The 19,516-nt window shown below is 38.5% G+C and overlaps 1 protein-coding gene across 1 annotated transcript in view; it reads left to right on the plus strand.

Annotated features, from left to right (window-relative positions):
- Window positions 1–19,516, plus strand: part of Cntnap5 (contactin associated protein like 5) — a 964,727-nt gene that overhangs the window by 754,335 nt on the left and 190,876 nt on the right. The window contains exon 14 of the mRNA XM_013346685.2: window positions 18,356–18,512. Within this exon, the coding sequence (XP_013202139.1) occupies window positions 18,356–18,512 (157 nt within the window). The remainder of the gene's footprint in view (window positions 1–18,355; window positions 18,513–19,516) is intronic.

The following is a 19,516-nucleotide window of genomic DNA, read 5'->3' on the forward strand; positions in this document are numbered from 1 at the left end:
AAACCCATTGCCATTGTTCTTGAGTTCTCAGTAGTCCTCATTGTCCGCTATAAGTAAGCAGAAAATAAAACTTAAAAAAAAAAAGAATACTGTTAGGAATAAGTAGTTTTTGTTCCTTCTTTCAAGGAACTTAACAATTTCTTATATTACTGAACAACATGTATACTTTGTTCACAGAAGTCTAGAATGTAACTTATTTATGACTCAGATCGTTAATAATAGCTTTGAGAGAAATGTAGTGTTGTTCTAACATCTAAAGCATGGGATTACAAATTACAAGCTTTAATATGATTCTAATTCCCTTCACTTCTACAACAAACTAAACAAATAATGGGCTGCACAGTTATGCACAACTTTAAGGCCAGCACTTGAAAGGCAGAGGCAGGCAGACATCTGTGAATCTCAGCTCAGTCTGATCTATGTAGCTAGTACCTGGCCAGCAGAACTGCAAAGTGAGACTTGGTTGTGCTGCCGTGAATGTGTAGATGTCATGTATGCATATTCACACACACAATTCATTTAGTTACTGAAGCATTAGCAATCTATGCTTAGGGTATAATTATAATGATTACTAAGCATCTCTACCATTATGGAAATTGCTGTCAGCATCTCATAACTCCACTTTAAGGCTTTATTGTGACATAACACATGTTTGGAGGTCAGAGGACAACAAGTTAGAGTTTATTCTCTCCTTCCACCACAAGGGTTCCAGGGGCTGAACTCAGTTTATAAGGCTTGACAGCAGGTGCCTTTACCCAGTGAGCCATCTCATCAGCTCATAACTCATTTCTTGCTCTCTACCTTTTATGCCATGGAAACACAATCATAAGTGCATTGTGTCTTCCCAGTAAAAATTAGTTAAGGTTTTCAGTGTTATGTTTAGAGAACTGCTTTCTACCAACATGAAAACCGAATCACATTATGTGGTCATTCACTCTAATTTCTCAGCAAGTAAGGTCATCTTTAATTGGTGTACCACAACTAAGGCATCTAAATTACAGCTTTCATGTGTTTTCTGGCTGTGAAATATCTGCCAGAAGAACTAAATAACCTCTATTTGCAAGCATGGAACAGAAAATCCTTGAGGGCAGGAAATCGACAGCCTTGCTTTATTTTTATTTTTATGTTTTGTTGTGTGCTCTGCACATAATCATAAACAGGAGAGTGGTTAATAAATATTATTCAGATTTAGGCATGGGAAATAGGAGACACGGGCGTGAAATCCTGTTTTTATTGCTATCATTACGCTGATGATCCTCTGACCACTTCTCTCTGGTCGGTGTAATTGCATAGTCTTCATATTTTATTCATTAGTAGAGCTTCTCTGTGCCCATTCCTCTTATGCTGCTGCTGTGCTGTGCCCAACACTTCCTGATGGGTGCGATCCGTGGCTCCATCCAATTGCTGTCTGTGATTTGCTCAAGCCTATAATGAGCATTAGACTTGTACCCATCAATTAAAGTAAGAAACAAATGAATAAAGTTTTTGTTTTCTATTAGTATTATGAAAGCCAACTCACTTTATCTCCTTCATGTTATCTTTGATAAATTTGCTCACCTCTTAAAACAAATTGGAAAGGAAATTTGATTTATGTAGGTATTCACATCAAGTCTTCTTGCTTTGTTTTTTTTTCTTTTTCTTTTATTATTTGCAATAATCAGAAAATGCTTGTTAACTCTCTATGCAACCTGCTAGAGTTTCAACTTGCAAGCAATTGTGTCATTTTTGTGATTGTATGTGTTTTAAAAGAATAGAACAGATTTTCCTGATAGCATATCACAGATGTGTATACAGTAAAAGAGGGACAGACAATTTATGGAAAGGATCATTGACTCACTGAAAGAAAGAGACAGAAGAAGGATATAGAGAAAAGATACAAAAGGCAAGAGGGAAGGAGATAGAGACAGAAAATCAGAAATAGAGAGATGTGAAAAGAAGAACCAATAAAAAGTGCATGTAGGCAAATACCCATAAGTAAAATGATTTAAGTGTGTGTACATGTGTTTGTATGTGTGAATATGTGCCCATCTGCACACATGCTCTTAGAGCTAAGTAATTTTAATCAAGTAAAATAAGCTAAATTTCTACTAAATATTTATACTTAGTCTTCCATTTGTTTAAGTAACTTTGTTAAATGCCTGAGTGAAATTTTATTTGTTTACTGTCAACATGTTCAGCTTTCCATTTTATTATAAATACATAAACAAACAAACTACCTCTTGGAATTGAAAGCCTTGTGCTGCTCTTAACCTTGATCAGAGAAACCTCTTATTGTAAAGGACAGTGTTTAAGGCAGAGACTTCTCACTGTTCAAAGCTCTGAGAATAAATTGTCATGAGTACTCAACTATAGACGAAACATTTATATCAGTCCTCATGCCTAAGATTTAGGGAACATCACATAGAGGGGGGCTGAGAGAATGCAAATGATATTGCACAAAGAAAAGTGTTGTGAAATATTGACATCTTGCCATTATGGGGCTGCAGCAGTTGTAGTGACCTACCTGCACAGTGACCTACCTGCACAGTGACCTCCACAAGATCAGAGGAGTCCAAAGATTTTACAAGGGGCTCCAAATACCTGTCACCTGATGAGGAGCCACTGGTATCTGATGCCTGCTGGATAAAAGACAGTCACTTTTCCTTCAGGTGCAAGGAGAAGCTGTTCCATACAGCATTGTATTACCCTAAGTCCATCTGTATGTGGGCATAACTATCTAGAGTTAGAAGGTTATTAAATAATAAAGCAAAAAGCAATTACGACATTCTGGCCAGGATCCATATTATAATTTTATTGGTTTCTATGTGAGAATCAAATTTTCTTTTGTTAAGTGGTGGGCTTGTGTGCAATAAATACAAATAAGTGTTCTGTAGACAGAAGAAGGAAGCATGGTTAAACTTGTGGTACTTAACATCTTTGTCCTGCTATGTTCACAATTCTCCTAGAAAGTGCTGTTAGCATTTTAAACTGCTTTATTATTGCTATGATCTGAATATTTGTGTTACCCAAAATTTATAGGTTGAAGTTTAGTCCCTAATGTGACTCTGTCAGGAAATGATTAGTTATTCATGTAGAGTCACCATGTAGTGTAAGAGGTTCTTCTGCTCATGTGTGGCTTTCATTGGTTAATGAATAAAGAAACTGCCTTGGCCTAGTTGATAGGGTGGAACTTAGGTAGGTGGGGTGACAGAACTGAATGCTGGGAGGAAGAAAGCAGAGTAAGAGAGAGATGCCATGGATCCTCTGCCTGAGACAGACGCTGGTTATAATATTTCCCCGTAAGCCACTGCCACGTGGCAATATACAGATTAATATAGTTGGATTAAATCAAGATGTGAGAGTTAGCCAATAAGAGGCTAGATATAATGGGCCAAGCAGTGTTTTAATTAATACAGTTTCTAGGTGGTTACAACAACCATGAATAGATTAATATCTTTCTTACTTGCTTTCTGTAACTATAAAAAAAAACTGTGAGAATTTTGTAGGCAGTGAGCCAAACAAAGTAAAACAAGATATTTTTCTCAAAATGTTAAAAGGATGAACTTGGCAGTTTGATTGAAGAGTTAGCATACATCTAGGAAAATAAACACATCTGAAAACCCTCAGAGGTCAAGGGCTCAGAGTATCTCTATTTCATGCTACAAATGGTGTTTCTCTTTAAAAGTTAATTTGGCAATAAGATATTGTTGAATATTTTGTGGCCAGAAAGAGCCCTAATGGAAGCGTTAGATGAATAGTGCTTCATTTCAGGGTGGAGTGGAGGTGTTTCATGCAGAACTGTTGGGGTATGTCTGAGGATTCAGGAAGTGTGGGTTCACTTGAACAAAGCTTGCTTGTAAGAACATGGCTGTCCTTCATGCCTTGTTAATTAGGGAATTCCCTGTGCTTGATTATGGCTCTCAACTTCTTAGCCTAGAAACCTAGGGAGGGAAGGAAATAGGAGAAAAACTACGGTGGACAGGAACACATATGCTGTTGTGAGACGTTGCTGGACATGTCCATTACATGGTTCATGAAGATGTAGGGCTGGATAAGCTGGTTTGTAAAGGATTTAGGTACAGGGAAGAGGTGAAATATCGATACAGAATGATAAAGAATACCTGTGAGAGCCAGACCCAGTACTGTGGTGGAGGATGGGAAGCAGTGTTGTGAATACAGCCTAGCTCTTGTGTGATTAGATGGACTAATGATGGGTAGCCTGACAGAGGAACAGAATGGACATAAGGAAGTGCCTTCATTGTTCTTCTCAAATGAGTGTGGCTAATGCGTGTGTGAAGCCATCTGAGAAAGGATTTGAAGCTTTGTTAACTGAATTCTGCTGAGGACAGGATTAGAGTAATAAGCAATTGTATGAATTTGAACTCTGCTCTTCTAACCTCTGCAAAATTTTAAACAATTTCCTGCTCAGTGACTTGTGTTTTTACAAGCTTTACAGAACATTTTAAGCCAATAGGCCATAGGCTCCCTTTTGACAGGCACTAAATTTGGAATTTTAGAGAAAGGACTCAGTTGGTTCTTGTTATATAACAAGCATTTTCCGGCTATCCTGGGAAAATAATTCATATTTTTGATGTATTATTTTAGAGGATTTTGAAATTTTCACATGTATTTTGCATATACATGTATATAAGTAAGATCAAAGGTAGGACACTGTTCTGAGATTGTGACCCATGCTAGTTCCCTGTTTGCAGCATACATAGATTCGGTGGCTTGCTTATTTTAGTAAAGAGGACAAGAAGTTAGGAGTTTTCCGACGAAGTCAGAGGGAGGGAATTTGTGTAGAAACAATCAAAATTCATTATTTATTATTTAGACAACCTAAATGAAGACTCTAGCATGTTTTTATAGCCTATCATCCCTTCATTTGAATTATTTTGTTCAACATCAGTGTGAAATTTTATAGAACAGCTTTACACAAGTTTAGGCAAACTGGACTTTTTAACAGCAAGGATGATTATTAGAATACTTATCTATGCAGGTGTCTTTTGTTTCATTGTCAGATTTTCAATACAGATGAGTAGACATACGAGCATAACTTAGGAGACAATGTGTACTTGAGAGAATCCCTAAGAAAGCTGATGCTTCATACTCAATAAACATCTGCAGCATTGCCAAAGTAATGATTGTGATATTGGTTCAAGAACAATTGCTCTGAGGGACATGGTATCTTTTCATTCCCTTCTATAATTGAAGTGGTTTGACATAATTTAAAGAAAGTATTGCTGAAGTTTGGAGTCATACAATCTGAAGTCACGTCTTCCTTCTTATGTGAAGTTGAAGATTTGACTACTCCTTTGCTCACTTCCATTTCTTTATCTACAAAACGAGAGGATAAATGTTCATAGCATTGTTGGAATGGCTAAATGAGATATGTTATGTGTGCCTTGTTTTGAATGCCCATGATATGAGAGTCCAATTTGAATTCCTTTGTTGGAAAATGGAAAGAAATGGTCAGCTATATTTATAATAGAATTGATATATTTGATATGTTTCCCAAGAATTGTACTCCCCTCTCAATAGTAGCATTTTTCTCTCATTGACTTCCACATATTGTCCAAATTGTACTTCAGATTTATGACATTCTGATTTGAATTAAGGCTAATGGTCAATTTTTATTTTCTTCCTGTACCATATTTTGAAATCTTGATAATAGGATTATTACCATTTGCATGAACATGGTAGATATTTTAGGAACATTATGAGATTTTGTTATTGTGTAATCATCATAGAGTACACAAAAACAGAAAGACAATTATCACATGTACTCCTCATAAGTGGTTTTTAAACATAAAGCAAAGAAAACTAGTCCACAAGTAACAATCCCAGAGAACTTAGACAACAATGAGGACGCTAAAAGAGACAAACAAAGATTCTTATGAAGCCACTTGGTAACCTAAGTTTTTGGAACCACTGTTGTCTGGTGGTCCGTTGTTTATCAAAATGGCATTATACAGTATGTGACTGGATCTCTTTGAGATAAGAGAGATAGTGGAGGTAGAAAAATGAATCTTTTGGTTAAGTACTTGCTGCCGCAAAGAAGAGAACATGAATTCCATCTCTAAGACCCACATACAAAACAGTACTATGAATGGTGCATGTGTGTGACCCCAGTGGTGAGGGGAGTGGGGCAGGAAGACCCCTGTGGTTTACAGTCCAGAAAACTTAGGCTCAGTGAGAGGCTGACTCAGAAAATAAGATAGAGAGGGGCTAAAAGGATGTGTCAGAGGTTAAAAGAGCTGGTTGCTCTTTCAGAGGTCCATTGTTGAATTTCCAGCAACCATGTGTTGTCTCACAACCATCTGTAATGAGATCTAGTGCCCTCTTCTGGCCTGTAGGCATACAAACAGGCAAACACTATACATAATAACTCTTAAAAAAAAGAAGACAGCCCTCATTGTCCACCATGTTCAGAGAGTCCGATTTTATCCCATGCTTTTTCAGTCCCAGTCCAGCTGGCCTTGGTGAGCTCCCAATAGATCAGCCCCACAATGAGGGCTGCTGAGAAGCCAAGGACAATGGCACAGGGTTTTGATCCTACTTCATGTTCTGGCTTTGTGGGAGCCTAGCCAGTTTGGATGCTCACTGTCCTAGACCTGGATGGAGGGGGGAGGACCTTGGACTTTCCACAGGGCAGGGAACCCTGACTGCTCTTCGGACTGGAGAGGGAGAGGGAAAGGAGTGGGGGAAGGGGGAGAGGGACGGGAGGAGGGGGAGGGAAATAGGAGGCTGGGAGGAGGCAGAAATTTGTTTTTCAATAAAAAATAAATTAATTAAAAAAATAAGAAGACAATTGAAGAATATACTAATGTTAGCTTCTGGCCTACAAGAATGCACACACACATACATGTGTGCACACACACGGCAAGCACATGCGCACACACACAGGCACACACATTCATTCACGTACAAGCTGGAAATATTTTAATCATGTACTTTGTGTTATGGTTTTTGCTTAGAAACCATACAACCAAAGTCTAAAATGTTAAAGGCTTGATCCCTCAGCTGTTGGGTCTAATTCTTGAGAGGTCATTGTTTTGAGGGCCTCTGGCTTCATATATGGATGAATTCATTGGTGTGGTGAGTCTATTGTGATGTGGTAGAAAGTAGGGCGTAGTAATTACCTGATAGGATGTGTGCTTTGAAGAGTGCATCCTGTTTCTTAATGTGTTCTGCGGGTACCAATTTCCAGATACTGTAAATTAAGCCATGGTTCTCTAACACAGCCTTCTGTGGTGATGCTCTGATTCCTTCTGTTCCAGAAGCAACAGACTGTGAACTCAGACACCCTGAGTCAAAATAAAACTTTTCTCCTCCAAAATATTTTACATAGAGATTTTGTGAGAATAACATAGAGTGAAAAAAATAGTACAGGAAATGTTTTTGGTGTTGTTTTATTTGACTTGTTTTGTTTTTTATAATGTTCATCATCGAGAAATTCTGGAAATTCTTAGTATTTGACTATTCTTTTTTGGAAATTTTTATTTTATTTTATGTTTATGAGTGTTTTGCCTATATATGAATGCATGTATGTATGAATGAATATATGTATTTTTTTATTCATATGTGCCATCTTGTGTGTGTCCAGTGCTCACAGAAGTCAGAAGAGGGCAGCTAATTGCATGGAACTGGAGTTGGCTATAAGCTATCATATGGGTGCTGAGAATCAAACCGAGGGCTTTTGAAAGAAAAACAAGTGATTTTAAACATAGAGCTGTTTCCCCATAAAGCTACATGATCTTTATGCAAGTTCATATTTTAATTTCACATACACATTAGGTGCCATCCTATGTATGGGGTAATAGTTATGTATAGGCATAGACAGTTTTATTATAATTCACGTGAAGAGTGAGAGAAATCCAACAAACATTCTATAATATTTTACAAATAAAATAATCATAAATAAAATAAGTAAAAGCATTATTCATGATGCTGGAAGGTGGCTCAGTGCTAAAGAGCATGCACTACCATTGCAGAGGAACCATGTTAGCTTCCCAGCATCCAAGTCAGGTAGCCTCCTGTATCTTCCACTGTTCTGTCTCAGCTGGCACCTGGAATCTCATACACAAACCCACACACAAACACACCATATCTACATGATTTAAAGTGAAATAAAAAGCCAGATAGTTTCATGGGATAACAAGGATGTTTAAGATCATAAGAAAATGATTTGCAGTACTTTTTTGGTCTAGTAAACAAGAAAGACATGTGATTTAACTTCAGACCCCAAATATTCAGCAGTCAGCTACTGTAAAGACCTGTGTAGAGGTTAGAACAGAGTGTAGCCAATGGGAAGGGCAGATGTAAGAGCTACTAAGACTGCAGTCTGGTTGGAGCCTGCTGCTTGAGCTGTTGTGAAGTAAAATAATGTAAAACCACAGTCTATGATAGGAAAATGTCCTTAGTGCAGAGGGCTTCAGCCTTCATAATGCTGTGACCCTTTAATAGAATTCTACACACTGTGGTGACCTGCCACCATAAAAATATTTTTATTACTACTTCCTAACTAATTTTGTTACTTTTATAAGTGTAATGTAAATATATGGTATGTGAGTCTCAGGTTGAAAAACCTCTGCTGTAGAGTCTCATGGGTCTGTGAATTTTATTACTGTCTTTAGGGGAAATCCAGAAGTACTGTGTATAGAAAGGTGAATCATCTGTTATCCACCGTCAGCCCCTATCTGCACACCCTATATCCAAATGAAAATGGATGTATGTTTGAATGTATTTGTAGTAAATATGTTTGGGCTTTAAAAAGTGTCCTTTCCCTAAACTATTGTATGATGACTGTTTACTTTACATTTACATTTAAATTGCATATTATAAATGATCTAGGCATGATTTGAACTTCAGAGGACAACAATGTGAGCTCTATAAAAACTCCTTGTCATTGTCTATGAGGGACTTTAGGTGCTCCAAGGTTTGGTAGTCTCAGGTTCCAGGAACCAGTTTCTCATCAAATGGTCTTTGAGGACTGGTGAGATAGCTCAGTGGAAAGAGGGGCTTGCTGCTAAGCCTGTTGACCTGAGTGAGATCTCTGAGACCCACATAGTAGAAGGACGGAACAGACTCTTATAAGTTGTTCTTTGACTTCTACATGTGGGTACATATATCCACAATCCCCAACATACACACACACGTATGCACAGATACATGTGCTCATTTTATTACTACTGTAGACAACTGAATGATTTAAAGTGTTTTCCATCTTGTGAGAGAGAACAGCATTCATTGGCTGGAGAAATGGTGGAGTCTGACATTTTGCGTTTCTGTTTATTATAGCAAATGAGAAACCCTACAAAGGTGGCCATGATGATCTAAACCTGGTTATTGCTTTGATATGATCTTCCTAAAGTTGCTGTTTCTTACCTATGTCTGCATCTTTGTTACTTATGTACAAAATGTGGATTAAGGTATTTATCTTTAAAGTGTTTTGAATTTTAAATAAAGTAAGATCCAACATGGCTGGAAACTAACTGGAGCGTTTTAAGAGCTCAGAATGGGCAAGAGTTTAACATAAAGACACACCTGGGCTTTCGCTCCTTTATTTAAAGCAATCCACAGTCTCTCCAGTGGTACCCAGGGAGCAGCTGTTTTGCTTGTCCAGCTCTTTTGTCATTGGTTATATTTTCTTGTATCACTCAGCACACGTTAACTTATGTTGTCATCACATATCTCACAGCTGACTCTGGCTTCACTCAGTGATGGTTTCCCCCTTCTCGCATCACACTTGGATACAAATTGGTAACCCTACTCTATTTTGTATTTATAACTTCAAAATTTTCACATCAGAAATTTTGTGGTAAATCGTGGAGGAATGCAGTATTGATCCGTGGTTAAAGAGTTTTCCACATAAGTAAAATTCTGAGGTGGAATCCCTAGAACCCTTGTGAAGCCACAACGTGTTACACATGTGCTTAAGCCAACTGCTTGTAGAGCAAGAAGAGAGGCAGCAATGGGAGAATTTCTAGAGAAGAGAAGGAACCTGTCTCAAACAAGATTTAAGGCACGGATGAATACTGAATGTTGACTTCTAGCTTCCATATGTGTGTAATGGTATGGCAGGTATATACACCCTCACTAATACACACACACCACCACCACCACATGCTTACCCACAAAGATTAAACAAGGAATAAATAACTTGTGTGGTAAATGAAAGATTTTACTCCCATGCTAAATTTCTCCAAATTATTATCAGTTCCCATAAATTTATCACAATGTCCCCAACGAGCAAATTTTATCTGTGAATTTCACACTTTTCAATATTTCTGGTTCATTGAAAAGTTTATCAGTCTATGTAAATGTGGGTAGAGCTTAGGATAGGACCACACTTTTGAAAAGCTTATTGGTCAAGACCTGAATCCCTGTCCCTGATGTATTTGCCATGTGACTTTGAACACATGATTTAATATTTTGAGTTCTTCATCACCATTCTTCAGAAAAAGGAAAATTCTCAAAAAATTAGTAATTTTTCTCATAAAATGTTAAGGCTAATAGAATAATTTAGGATTATTCCTTGCCTGCCCCTTTCAACCCTGTGCTGTGCTCCAGAGCCTTGGCTATTCTGGCTTTAAGCTACCTCATCAAAGGGATGTCTATCATTTGTATGGAGCACCAGTGTCATTAATCTCTTCTATTTCTCCTCCTTTGGGTTCACTTCAGCTGAATAAGCAGGAAAGAGCACAATGAACAACATTATGGAAATGTTAATTCCTACTGTGGCTGAGTAGCTCTTAATCACACCATTAAGTGTATTCTCTGATTTAATCATCCTGGCCAACAAGCAGGAAGACCAGGATGGACATTGATAAATGTCTGTCATTATCTTCTGATATGGATGAGGTTGCTTTCTCTCTAACTAAATGTTAGTTGTTGTTTTTTTCCCCTCAGAAATAATAGGCTGTATATAAAGAAAGGATGCATACAATGTGTTTGTGTGTGTGTGTGTGTGTGTGTGTGTGTGTACATATATAGGAATGTATAAATGCACATGGGCACAGATGCTGATGTTGACTGTCTTTCTCAGTCACTCTCCTCCACAGCTAAGTTTTTTTTTGTGTGTCTGTGTGTCTGTGTGTCTGTGTGTCTGTGTGTCTGTGTGTCTGTGTGTCTGTGTGTGTCTGTGTATGACAAAGTCTGTTACCAGAGTTAACTGATTCAGTTAGTTTAGCTGACAGGTAGGCACCATGGCCTGGCTCTGGCTGTCTGGTGCTAGGATACCGACATACTGCCTGCCCTGGCTTTAGATGGGCTGGTCCTCACACATGTTCAACAAAATACTTTGCTGACTGAGCCATTTCTCCAGCCCTACTGTGTGTCTATCTCTTCTCCTATACCATTGTTTAGCTGACTTGCTGTAGGCAGTGACTGCTTGTTCATTCCCAGCCGCCCAGACCCGAAATAATCACAGAGAAACTACATTAATTACAACACTGTTTACCCTATTAGCTCAGGCTTCTTGTGAACTAACACTTACATCTTAAATTAACCCATTCCTATTATTTTGTATTTTACCACAATGTTCGTAGTTTACCAATAAAGTTCCCAGATGTCTGACTCTGCCTTCTTTCTCCCAGTATTCAGTTTAGTTTTCCTGCCTAGCTCCATTCTGCCCTGCCACAAGCCAAAGCAGCTTTACTCATTAAACAATAAAAGCAACACATTTATAGAAGGACTTCCCACACCAAGTTGCATTGTGTTCTCATTATAGAAGTAATTATTTGGCCTTAAAATTTCAGTGACCTCAACTTTCTCTCTTATTTTCTATTCCCACACCCTCTAGCTGCAATCAATAACAGACAATGTACATGTGGAGTCCTGTTTCTCTAAAGATACTGTAGTATATCAGATCTCTCTTTTGTGGGGTCCTCACCTGCCCAAGTACTTCCCTTTCTAAGACAGTATTGGTGGAAGTCCTCAACATGGAACATCCAGACAAGAGTCAATGTTTCCATGAGACTCTTTAGGATTATTTGGCAAAAGTCAGACTCTTGGTCTGAGTTGTATTTGAATACTTATCTCACTCAGATTTATGATACTCATAGCTGAAGACATTCTCTTCTTCCTCTAGAAATTAAGAGAAATGCAATGTAGGCAAAGCTTTTTAAAGTTTCTATGACTGATGAATCACAGCATGACCTTGCACAACATAGATATGAGAAACTGTAAACATAATGATTGTATATACTTTTTATATTATTCCGTGAATAATTCATCATACTTAATTATTCATATATGCTTTGCATGTATATATATATACATATATGTATATGTCTGGCACACATATATACACACACGGGGGGTTGACTTGTGGTTTTGTTGTTTGGGTATAAAGTGTCCCACACAGCTTCATGTGTTTGAGCACTTACTTCCGCATTGAGGGGAATTTGGGGGAAGTTTATGAGATGAAGTCTCATAGGAGAAAGTAAGTCACAGAAGTAGTGTTTGTAGCTCATGACCTCCTTTTTTTCCTAGTATGGACTGAGTGCAGATGAAATGTGACTATCCAGCCTTCTGCTCCTGTCACCATGTCTTCTCTGTCAAGATAGGCTTTGGAACAGTGATCCAAAAGAACCCTTTTCCCCTTAAGTTGACTTGGTTAGAGATTTCTTTTGAAGTTGTAGGAAAGAGTGCATGCTTAACGAGGTTGTAAGTGATTAGCTATGAGAATAGTTTCTCCAACATTTTCAGAAGAGATCCTAAGTGAACACATAAATGAAAGGTGTTAGACACAGAGGAAGAGCTGGAGGTGGAGCTCACTTGGTGGACTGCTTATCTAGCATGCCTGAAGCCCTGGTTCTCTCCCTAGCACTGCATATACTGGGTATCACACTGAGACAAAAGGATCAGGAGTTCCAGGTCATCCTAGGTGACATAGTGAGTTTGAGACCACCCAGGAATAGAAAAGACCCTGTCTTAAGAAAAAAAGCTTTAGAGATGAGATAAGACCATCATTTTTAGTAAACCTGGCCATATAAATCGAAGAAACAAACACCCTATTTGTAATGGCTGATAGGTTTAGATATAAAGGTTGCATGGCAGAAAACAGGTCTGGGTTGAAGATAAGATTGATCTTACTCTTCGTTTTGACTTATTGAGCTTGCAGGAATATAAACCTGTGCCCATGTGCCATATCAAAACAACAAATGCTCAGGGAATATCATGAAGAAAGGAATGGAAAGCTGTGAGAGCCAGAAGGTCAGGAAGATGCTATGAAACTGCTTCTCCAAGAAAGAACAGGAAAGCTACATCCACGATACATTAACGGGGGGGCTGCTTAAACAAGACATAAATAATGATAAAACCAAATTCATGCCAATATGGAAAGGGGAATTCTGTTGGGGCCCCACTGCTAGACAAGAAGCTTCAGGCAACTAATGACTGTGGAGAGAGGGAGAGTTATTCTTTCCTAGAGATTAGTCCCCTAATTGGCTTTCCAGTACCAAGTGGTCAGCCCAGAAATCATATGCAAACAAGCAAAAATAAATGTACTCAGCAGATTGTATTTATATATTCATGCATATATGTTTAATAAAAAGATAATGAGACTAGCAATGTAAAAGGAAGGACTTGGAAGAGTGGGCATTGACGGGGATTGAGAAAGGAAAGGGAAGCAAGAACATGATGTAATTACATCTTAATTAAAATTAACAATAAGAAAAGGAGAAAACTAATTCTCTGAAGAATGTGAGACAAAACAAAATAAAATGAATTAAAGCAGTAATAACTGTGGCAGCCACAGCTCAGCACAGCAGGCCTCTGAACTTCAGAGCTCTCTAGCTCCTTGCTTGTATTGTTCATGAGCTGCCTGCACTACTCCTATAAGTAAGTACAGCTAAACTGTCCTGGCTTTTGTGCAGACATCACTGAGAGTCTGTGTGTTTGCAGTCTTTTAAACTTTAACAATTCAAAACTCAAGAGAATCTCCAGTTTGAATTATGGTTCATTAAACCCCAGTTGTGCACAGAGGCTGGTCCATGGCTTCATGTGGATTTATTGTATCAGGAAAACCATAATTGACCTAAGCCTTCACAAAATAGTCTCATACCTAATTACTCTATTCAATGGATTGTTTTCAGGATGGGAAGGTGCCACCATGGCTCAAGTGTTTGTTTTTCAATTATGAGAACCTGAGTTTAATCCTCAGGACTTACTTTAATAAAAAAGAAAAATAAAAAGCTAGATGTAGTGGTGTAAATCTGGGTATGCCCATCATTATATACAGCCCTAGTTTAGGGGAAATAGAAACAAGAGGATCCCTGGAGCCTCCTGGTCTAGGTAACTCGTTATATTCCAGGTTCAAGGACTAATCCTATATCAAAAAATAAGGTGCAGTGCATTTGAGGAAACCTCAGGACACTCATCAGTATTCTGTACCTGCACACACATGAATACACATACAAGTACACATTTATTATGTTTTCTTGTCTTCTTAAGCCATTTCTCTGTAAGTTACATATTCGCATTCATTGGGGAAACTGTAGGAGCAGCCTGGTGGGTCTTATTTACTAATAAAAATTTTGGATTTGTTCTTATACAATGGTTGGAATGCAGATCCAATATTGTTCTTTAACAGTTCATGAGGAGGTACCTATGGGCTAATATTCCTCTTTCCTCTCTCATCTTCATTTACTCCTTCCATTCTTTTTTTCTTGATCCTCCTCTTTCTTTATCATTTTTCCTGTCTTTTTCTTACTTCTTCCCTGTCTTTCTCTCTCTCACTCACACATTTGTGCACACACACACTTGGCTCTCATGACTCTTTCTTTTGTGTGCACATGTGCACAGGCATGCATGTGGAGGTCAGAGAACAACATTGAGTGTTTTCCCTAGGTTCTTGCCACCATGCTTTCTCCCTCACTGGACTGGAGCTCTGCGAAGTATAGGCTAGTTGGCCACGGAGCCTGGACATCCGTCTGTCTCCACCTTCTCAACACTAGGGTCACAAGGGAGCACTACAGTATCTGGACTTTCCTTTTTTTTCATTTTTTCTTTTTCTTTCTTTCTTTTTTTTTTGTAATGTAGGTTATATGGGTAGGGATCAGGTCTTTAGTTAACAAGACCAGCACTTGACTGCCTATGATTTCTCCCCACCTATAATTTTAATAAATTTTTTCCTGTTAACAATGTAAAGTCTGAAGCACAATTTGTTTATTTGCTTTGCTTTTGTTCTGTTATTTATCCCTGATGATGCAGTGATTAAGATAGTGTCCAAAATAGATTAAAATCTTTGATAAATGTTTGTTGAACAACTTAATATTTTAAATATAAATAATTAACAATATTTTATCCATTCACTGACTGATCAGTTTTCTGTCAATAGAAATGTCTCAAAGGCCAAAATTTGCAGTTAAAGTATAGATGATTTCCTTGACTATATGATTGAGTTGTGAGTTAAGGCAAACCACAGTTGTTTGTGGTTCTCAGTTTCCTTATTTTCTCTCTCCATTACTTTTACAATGGTGAAGAAATAAAGATGGGTCATCCAATAAAAAAAATGAACCTTCATACACACATATTTAAATATGAATATATTTAAGTATTTTTGTTTCCTTCCTTTTCCTTTCTTTGTATACAGTTAAAATAAATAACCTGTCAGCTGTTCAGGGTCCTTGAGAGTGAATTGTAGCCAGGGATTTAGGAGGAAGGCAATTTATCTGACGTTTACTTGAAATGAGAGAGATGTTTTTTCGTCATTCAGGAAGAGAAGAGTACCAGTTCACAATCATCCACATGGGAATTCTTAGCAGGAAGACAGCACCAACGGGGTTGTAAAATATAATACTGAGAACTCAAGAACAATGGCAATGGGTTTTTGATCCTACTGCACATACTGGCTTTGGGGGAGCCTAGGCAGTTTGGATGCTCACCTTACTAAACCTGGATGGAGGTGGGCGGTCCTTGAACTTCCCACAGGTCAGGGAACCCTGATTGTTCTTCCAGCTGATGAGGGAGAGGGACTTGATCGGGGGAGGGGGAGGGAAATGGGAGGTGGTGGCGGGGAGGAGGCAGAAATCATTAATAAATGAATAAATTAAAAAAAAGACACGTGTAGTGGCTGGAGGTAGATATTTCCAGCTCTTCTCAGTGAAGCAGCCCATCAAAATGACTATGCTTCTCATTAATAGTTCCCAATTTTTCTCATGTCTTATAGCATTGGTCTTCTAATTGTCTTCTCACTCTCTGCTTGTCGTGAAGACTTCCAGGAGAAGTCAGCTGTAGGAACAATTCAGAGAACAATTTAGTGGGTACTTTGTATATGCAGAGAGTGACTGTAAGCAAATAAAGATGTCCCTGTACAACAAAATCTTGCTGGTGTAAAAGCCCCATATATTAGCACACGCAAACTGAAATTAGCTCCTTCTTTTATTTTTTATTAAAAATTTCTGCCTCCTCCCCGCCTCTGCCTCCCATTTCCCTCCCCCTCCCCTGCTTCCCTCCCCCTCCCTCTCCAGCCCAAAGAGCAGTCAGGGTTCCCTGCCCTGTGGGAAGTCCAAGGTCCTCCCCCCACCACCTAGGTCTAGGAAGGTGAGCATCCAAACAGCCTAGGCTCCCACAAAGCCAATACATGCAGTAGGCTTGTTTGGTTTGCTTTGAGGCAGTATCTTTTATAGCCCAGGTGAGCACCTGACTTGGATAGCTAAAGACAACATTGAACTTTTGATCCTCTTGTCTACACATCCCTAATTCTGGGATTCCAGGCCTGCAACACTATACCTAGTTTATGAGTGTGGTGCTGGGAATCCAACCCAGGGCTTAGTACATACTAGGCAAGCATAGTGCTCTGTGCCCATTGGACTATATATATATCCACAACCTCAAGAGAGGAATATTACATCTCAAAAATTAGGAAAGGAACCTGTGATTTTTATTGTTGTTTTAAATTTGAAGTATCTGACATTTACTAAGCAACAGGAGGACAGTCAATGGAAGCTATGTTTGGATCCTTCAGCTGATGCTGCCCAAGGCCTCCATATCTCTGCCTGCTCTTGCTTGGGATGAACTATCAATTTCTGAATAGCAGTTATAGGCTACTGTGGTATTCACAATCATTAAAGACTACAGAAGGATCATAATGAAATTAGGACCCTGAGGTTGGTTTTTTGTTTTTCCTCCTTAATGAATCATAGTTCCCTGAAGGTCTCCAGGGTATGGTCTTCACAGGCATATTCCCTTACATCTGTGAATCTGAAAGTGTATGACTTCTCTTAGCGCATGAGGTCATTGTGCTTCTGGTATTGTTGAAACAAACAAGTGTGTCAGATTCCTCTTGTATGTGCTTACATTCTGTTTCACCTTAATTTCCACCCTCTTTGATATCTACCAAAAAGAACACAGCATTGGCTAACCTTGGCCCTTACTGTATTATTTTGTCTTGGGTAGTTTCAAAGGGAAGTCATTCTATCCATATATATGGAGGTGTGTGTGTGTGTGTGTGTGTGTGTGTGTTGTTTGCTTTAAAACAGATTCAAACTTTAGAAGACAGAGAGAGAGTAATGTCTAGTGATTAAGGTGACGTGGATGAACAAATGCAAGAGAAATGACACACGGGTCATGAAAGAGACTATACAGATAATTTTTCTAGTTTTGACTTCATTATGTTTTTGTTCTTTTTCATGATGTATATGTGAATTCATTTCTCTGTGTTGTGAAGCAGACCATCTAGATCATCTTAGCATTCAAAAAGTATCCAAATATGCTATTCCTTTGAGGCACTGGCTGTGAAAGTTCAGTTTTCCTTTTAATTCCACTGAGTGTTGGTGCAATAGCACACAGATAAGACCCAGTCGCTCAAAACACATGTGGCACTAACCCACTTAAAGTAACTTTTCAAAACTATTTTTCTAAGAAGAAGAATTTGTGTGTTGTAATTTCCACTTTATTTTACTTAAAACTATGTCAAATCAGTCTATTATGCATTATTCAAACTGTAAATTTTGCATTGCTACATTTGTAAATAAAGTATGGTTTTAAATGATTTTAAGCTCATCTGACTAACTCAGTTGTAATATTGTTTAATTGTTCTCTGTTTTAGTTTATGTCCCCGACTCCTAATGCTATCATTCATCAGTGTTTAACTATGTTCTTTTAATAAAATGTTTATACATGCATAACTGTATGTGTGCATACGTATATATACTAAAACATATAGCGAAATAACAGAGATAAAGGAAGAAAGAGAAACTAAAGCCAGAAAGTAAGAAAAAGGGGGCAGGAGAGACTGCATATGTTTGCACATGTGTGTGCGCGCACACACACACCACCACCACCACCACCACCACCACCACCACCACCATGAGAGCCTCTGTCCTATTTCAACTCGCACTCCTGACTTAGGAAACTTCTTGTCTTTCAGATGGAGCCCCATTTACCTGGTGGATTGGGAGGTCTAATGAAAGACACCCTTACTGGGGAGGCTCTGTTCCTGGGGTCCAGCAGTGTGGATGTGGCCTAGAGGAGAGCTGTTTGGACATTCGACACTTCTGCAATTGTGATGCGGACACAGATGAATGGTAAGGAGAGCTTCGATTTTCCTGCAATGATGGGAAATGTCTGGTGCACAGAATTACTACTAAGAGAAAACAATGCAGATAAAAAATGCAATGGGAATTAAGGCTGAAGGGAAAGAAAGGGACCCAGGAGCCTGAGCTGAAAGACGGGTTAGCAATTAAGAGCAATAGCTGTTCCTCCAAAGGACCTGGACTTGTTTTCCAACACCCATGTATTGATTGACAACTCTTTTTAATTCCAAATGATCTGAGGTTCTCTCTGGCCCCTGTGAACTCTGCATGCACATGGTAAACATGCTTTAAAAAAAGAAACTCATATACAAAAAAAGGAAAATGCTAAAAGCCTGCCCTTGTATATTCAGAACTAATACTAAGGTTGATGTCAACTCTTTGTATTCTGAAGTTTGCATTCAAAGCAAAGAATGCAATGTAATATGAGATATGCTATTTGGTCAGCTTTTCCTTTTTTCTACACCCTCCCGTGTGTGTGTGTGTGTGTGTAGATGCTCTTCTGTGTATGAGTGTCTATGCATGTGTTCATGCATGTATATGGAAGCCAGCAAACAGCTTTCATTGTCATTATACACCTTGATTTCCCAAAACTGGATCTCTCACTGGCCCAGAACTAGCCAACTAGGCATGGCTAGCTGGCTGGCAATGATGTCACAGACTCCCCAGTGCTGGGATTATAAACTCTGACCACCACACCCAGCCTTTAAACATGCATTCTGGGGATTAGTTCAAGTCCTTCAAGTTTAAGGAAAGCACTTTACCACTCAACCATCACTCCAGATCTTGAGTTAGATTTGAAACACATATGATGGAAAAGGCCTGGGAAGAAAGATGTGTAATTATATGGATGTTTTTTTTTTTGTTTTTTTTTAAATTTTAATAAAGTTGTGAGTCTCTGTTTTTTTTTATTTTTTTTTATTGAGAAAAGGAAAAAAAAAACAAGTTTCCACCTCCTCCCAGCCTCCCATTTCCCTCCCCCTCCTCCCATCCTTCCC

Source organism: Microtus ochrogaster, chromosome 6 (assembly GCF_000317375.1).
Source record: "Microtus ochrogaster isolate Prairie Vole_2 chromosome 6, MicOch1.0, whole genome shotgun sequence".
NCBI classification, from domain to species: Eukaryota; Metazoa; Chordata; class Mammalia; order Rodentia; family Cricetidae; genus Microtus; species Microtus ochrogaster.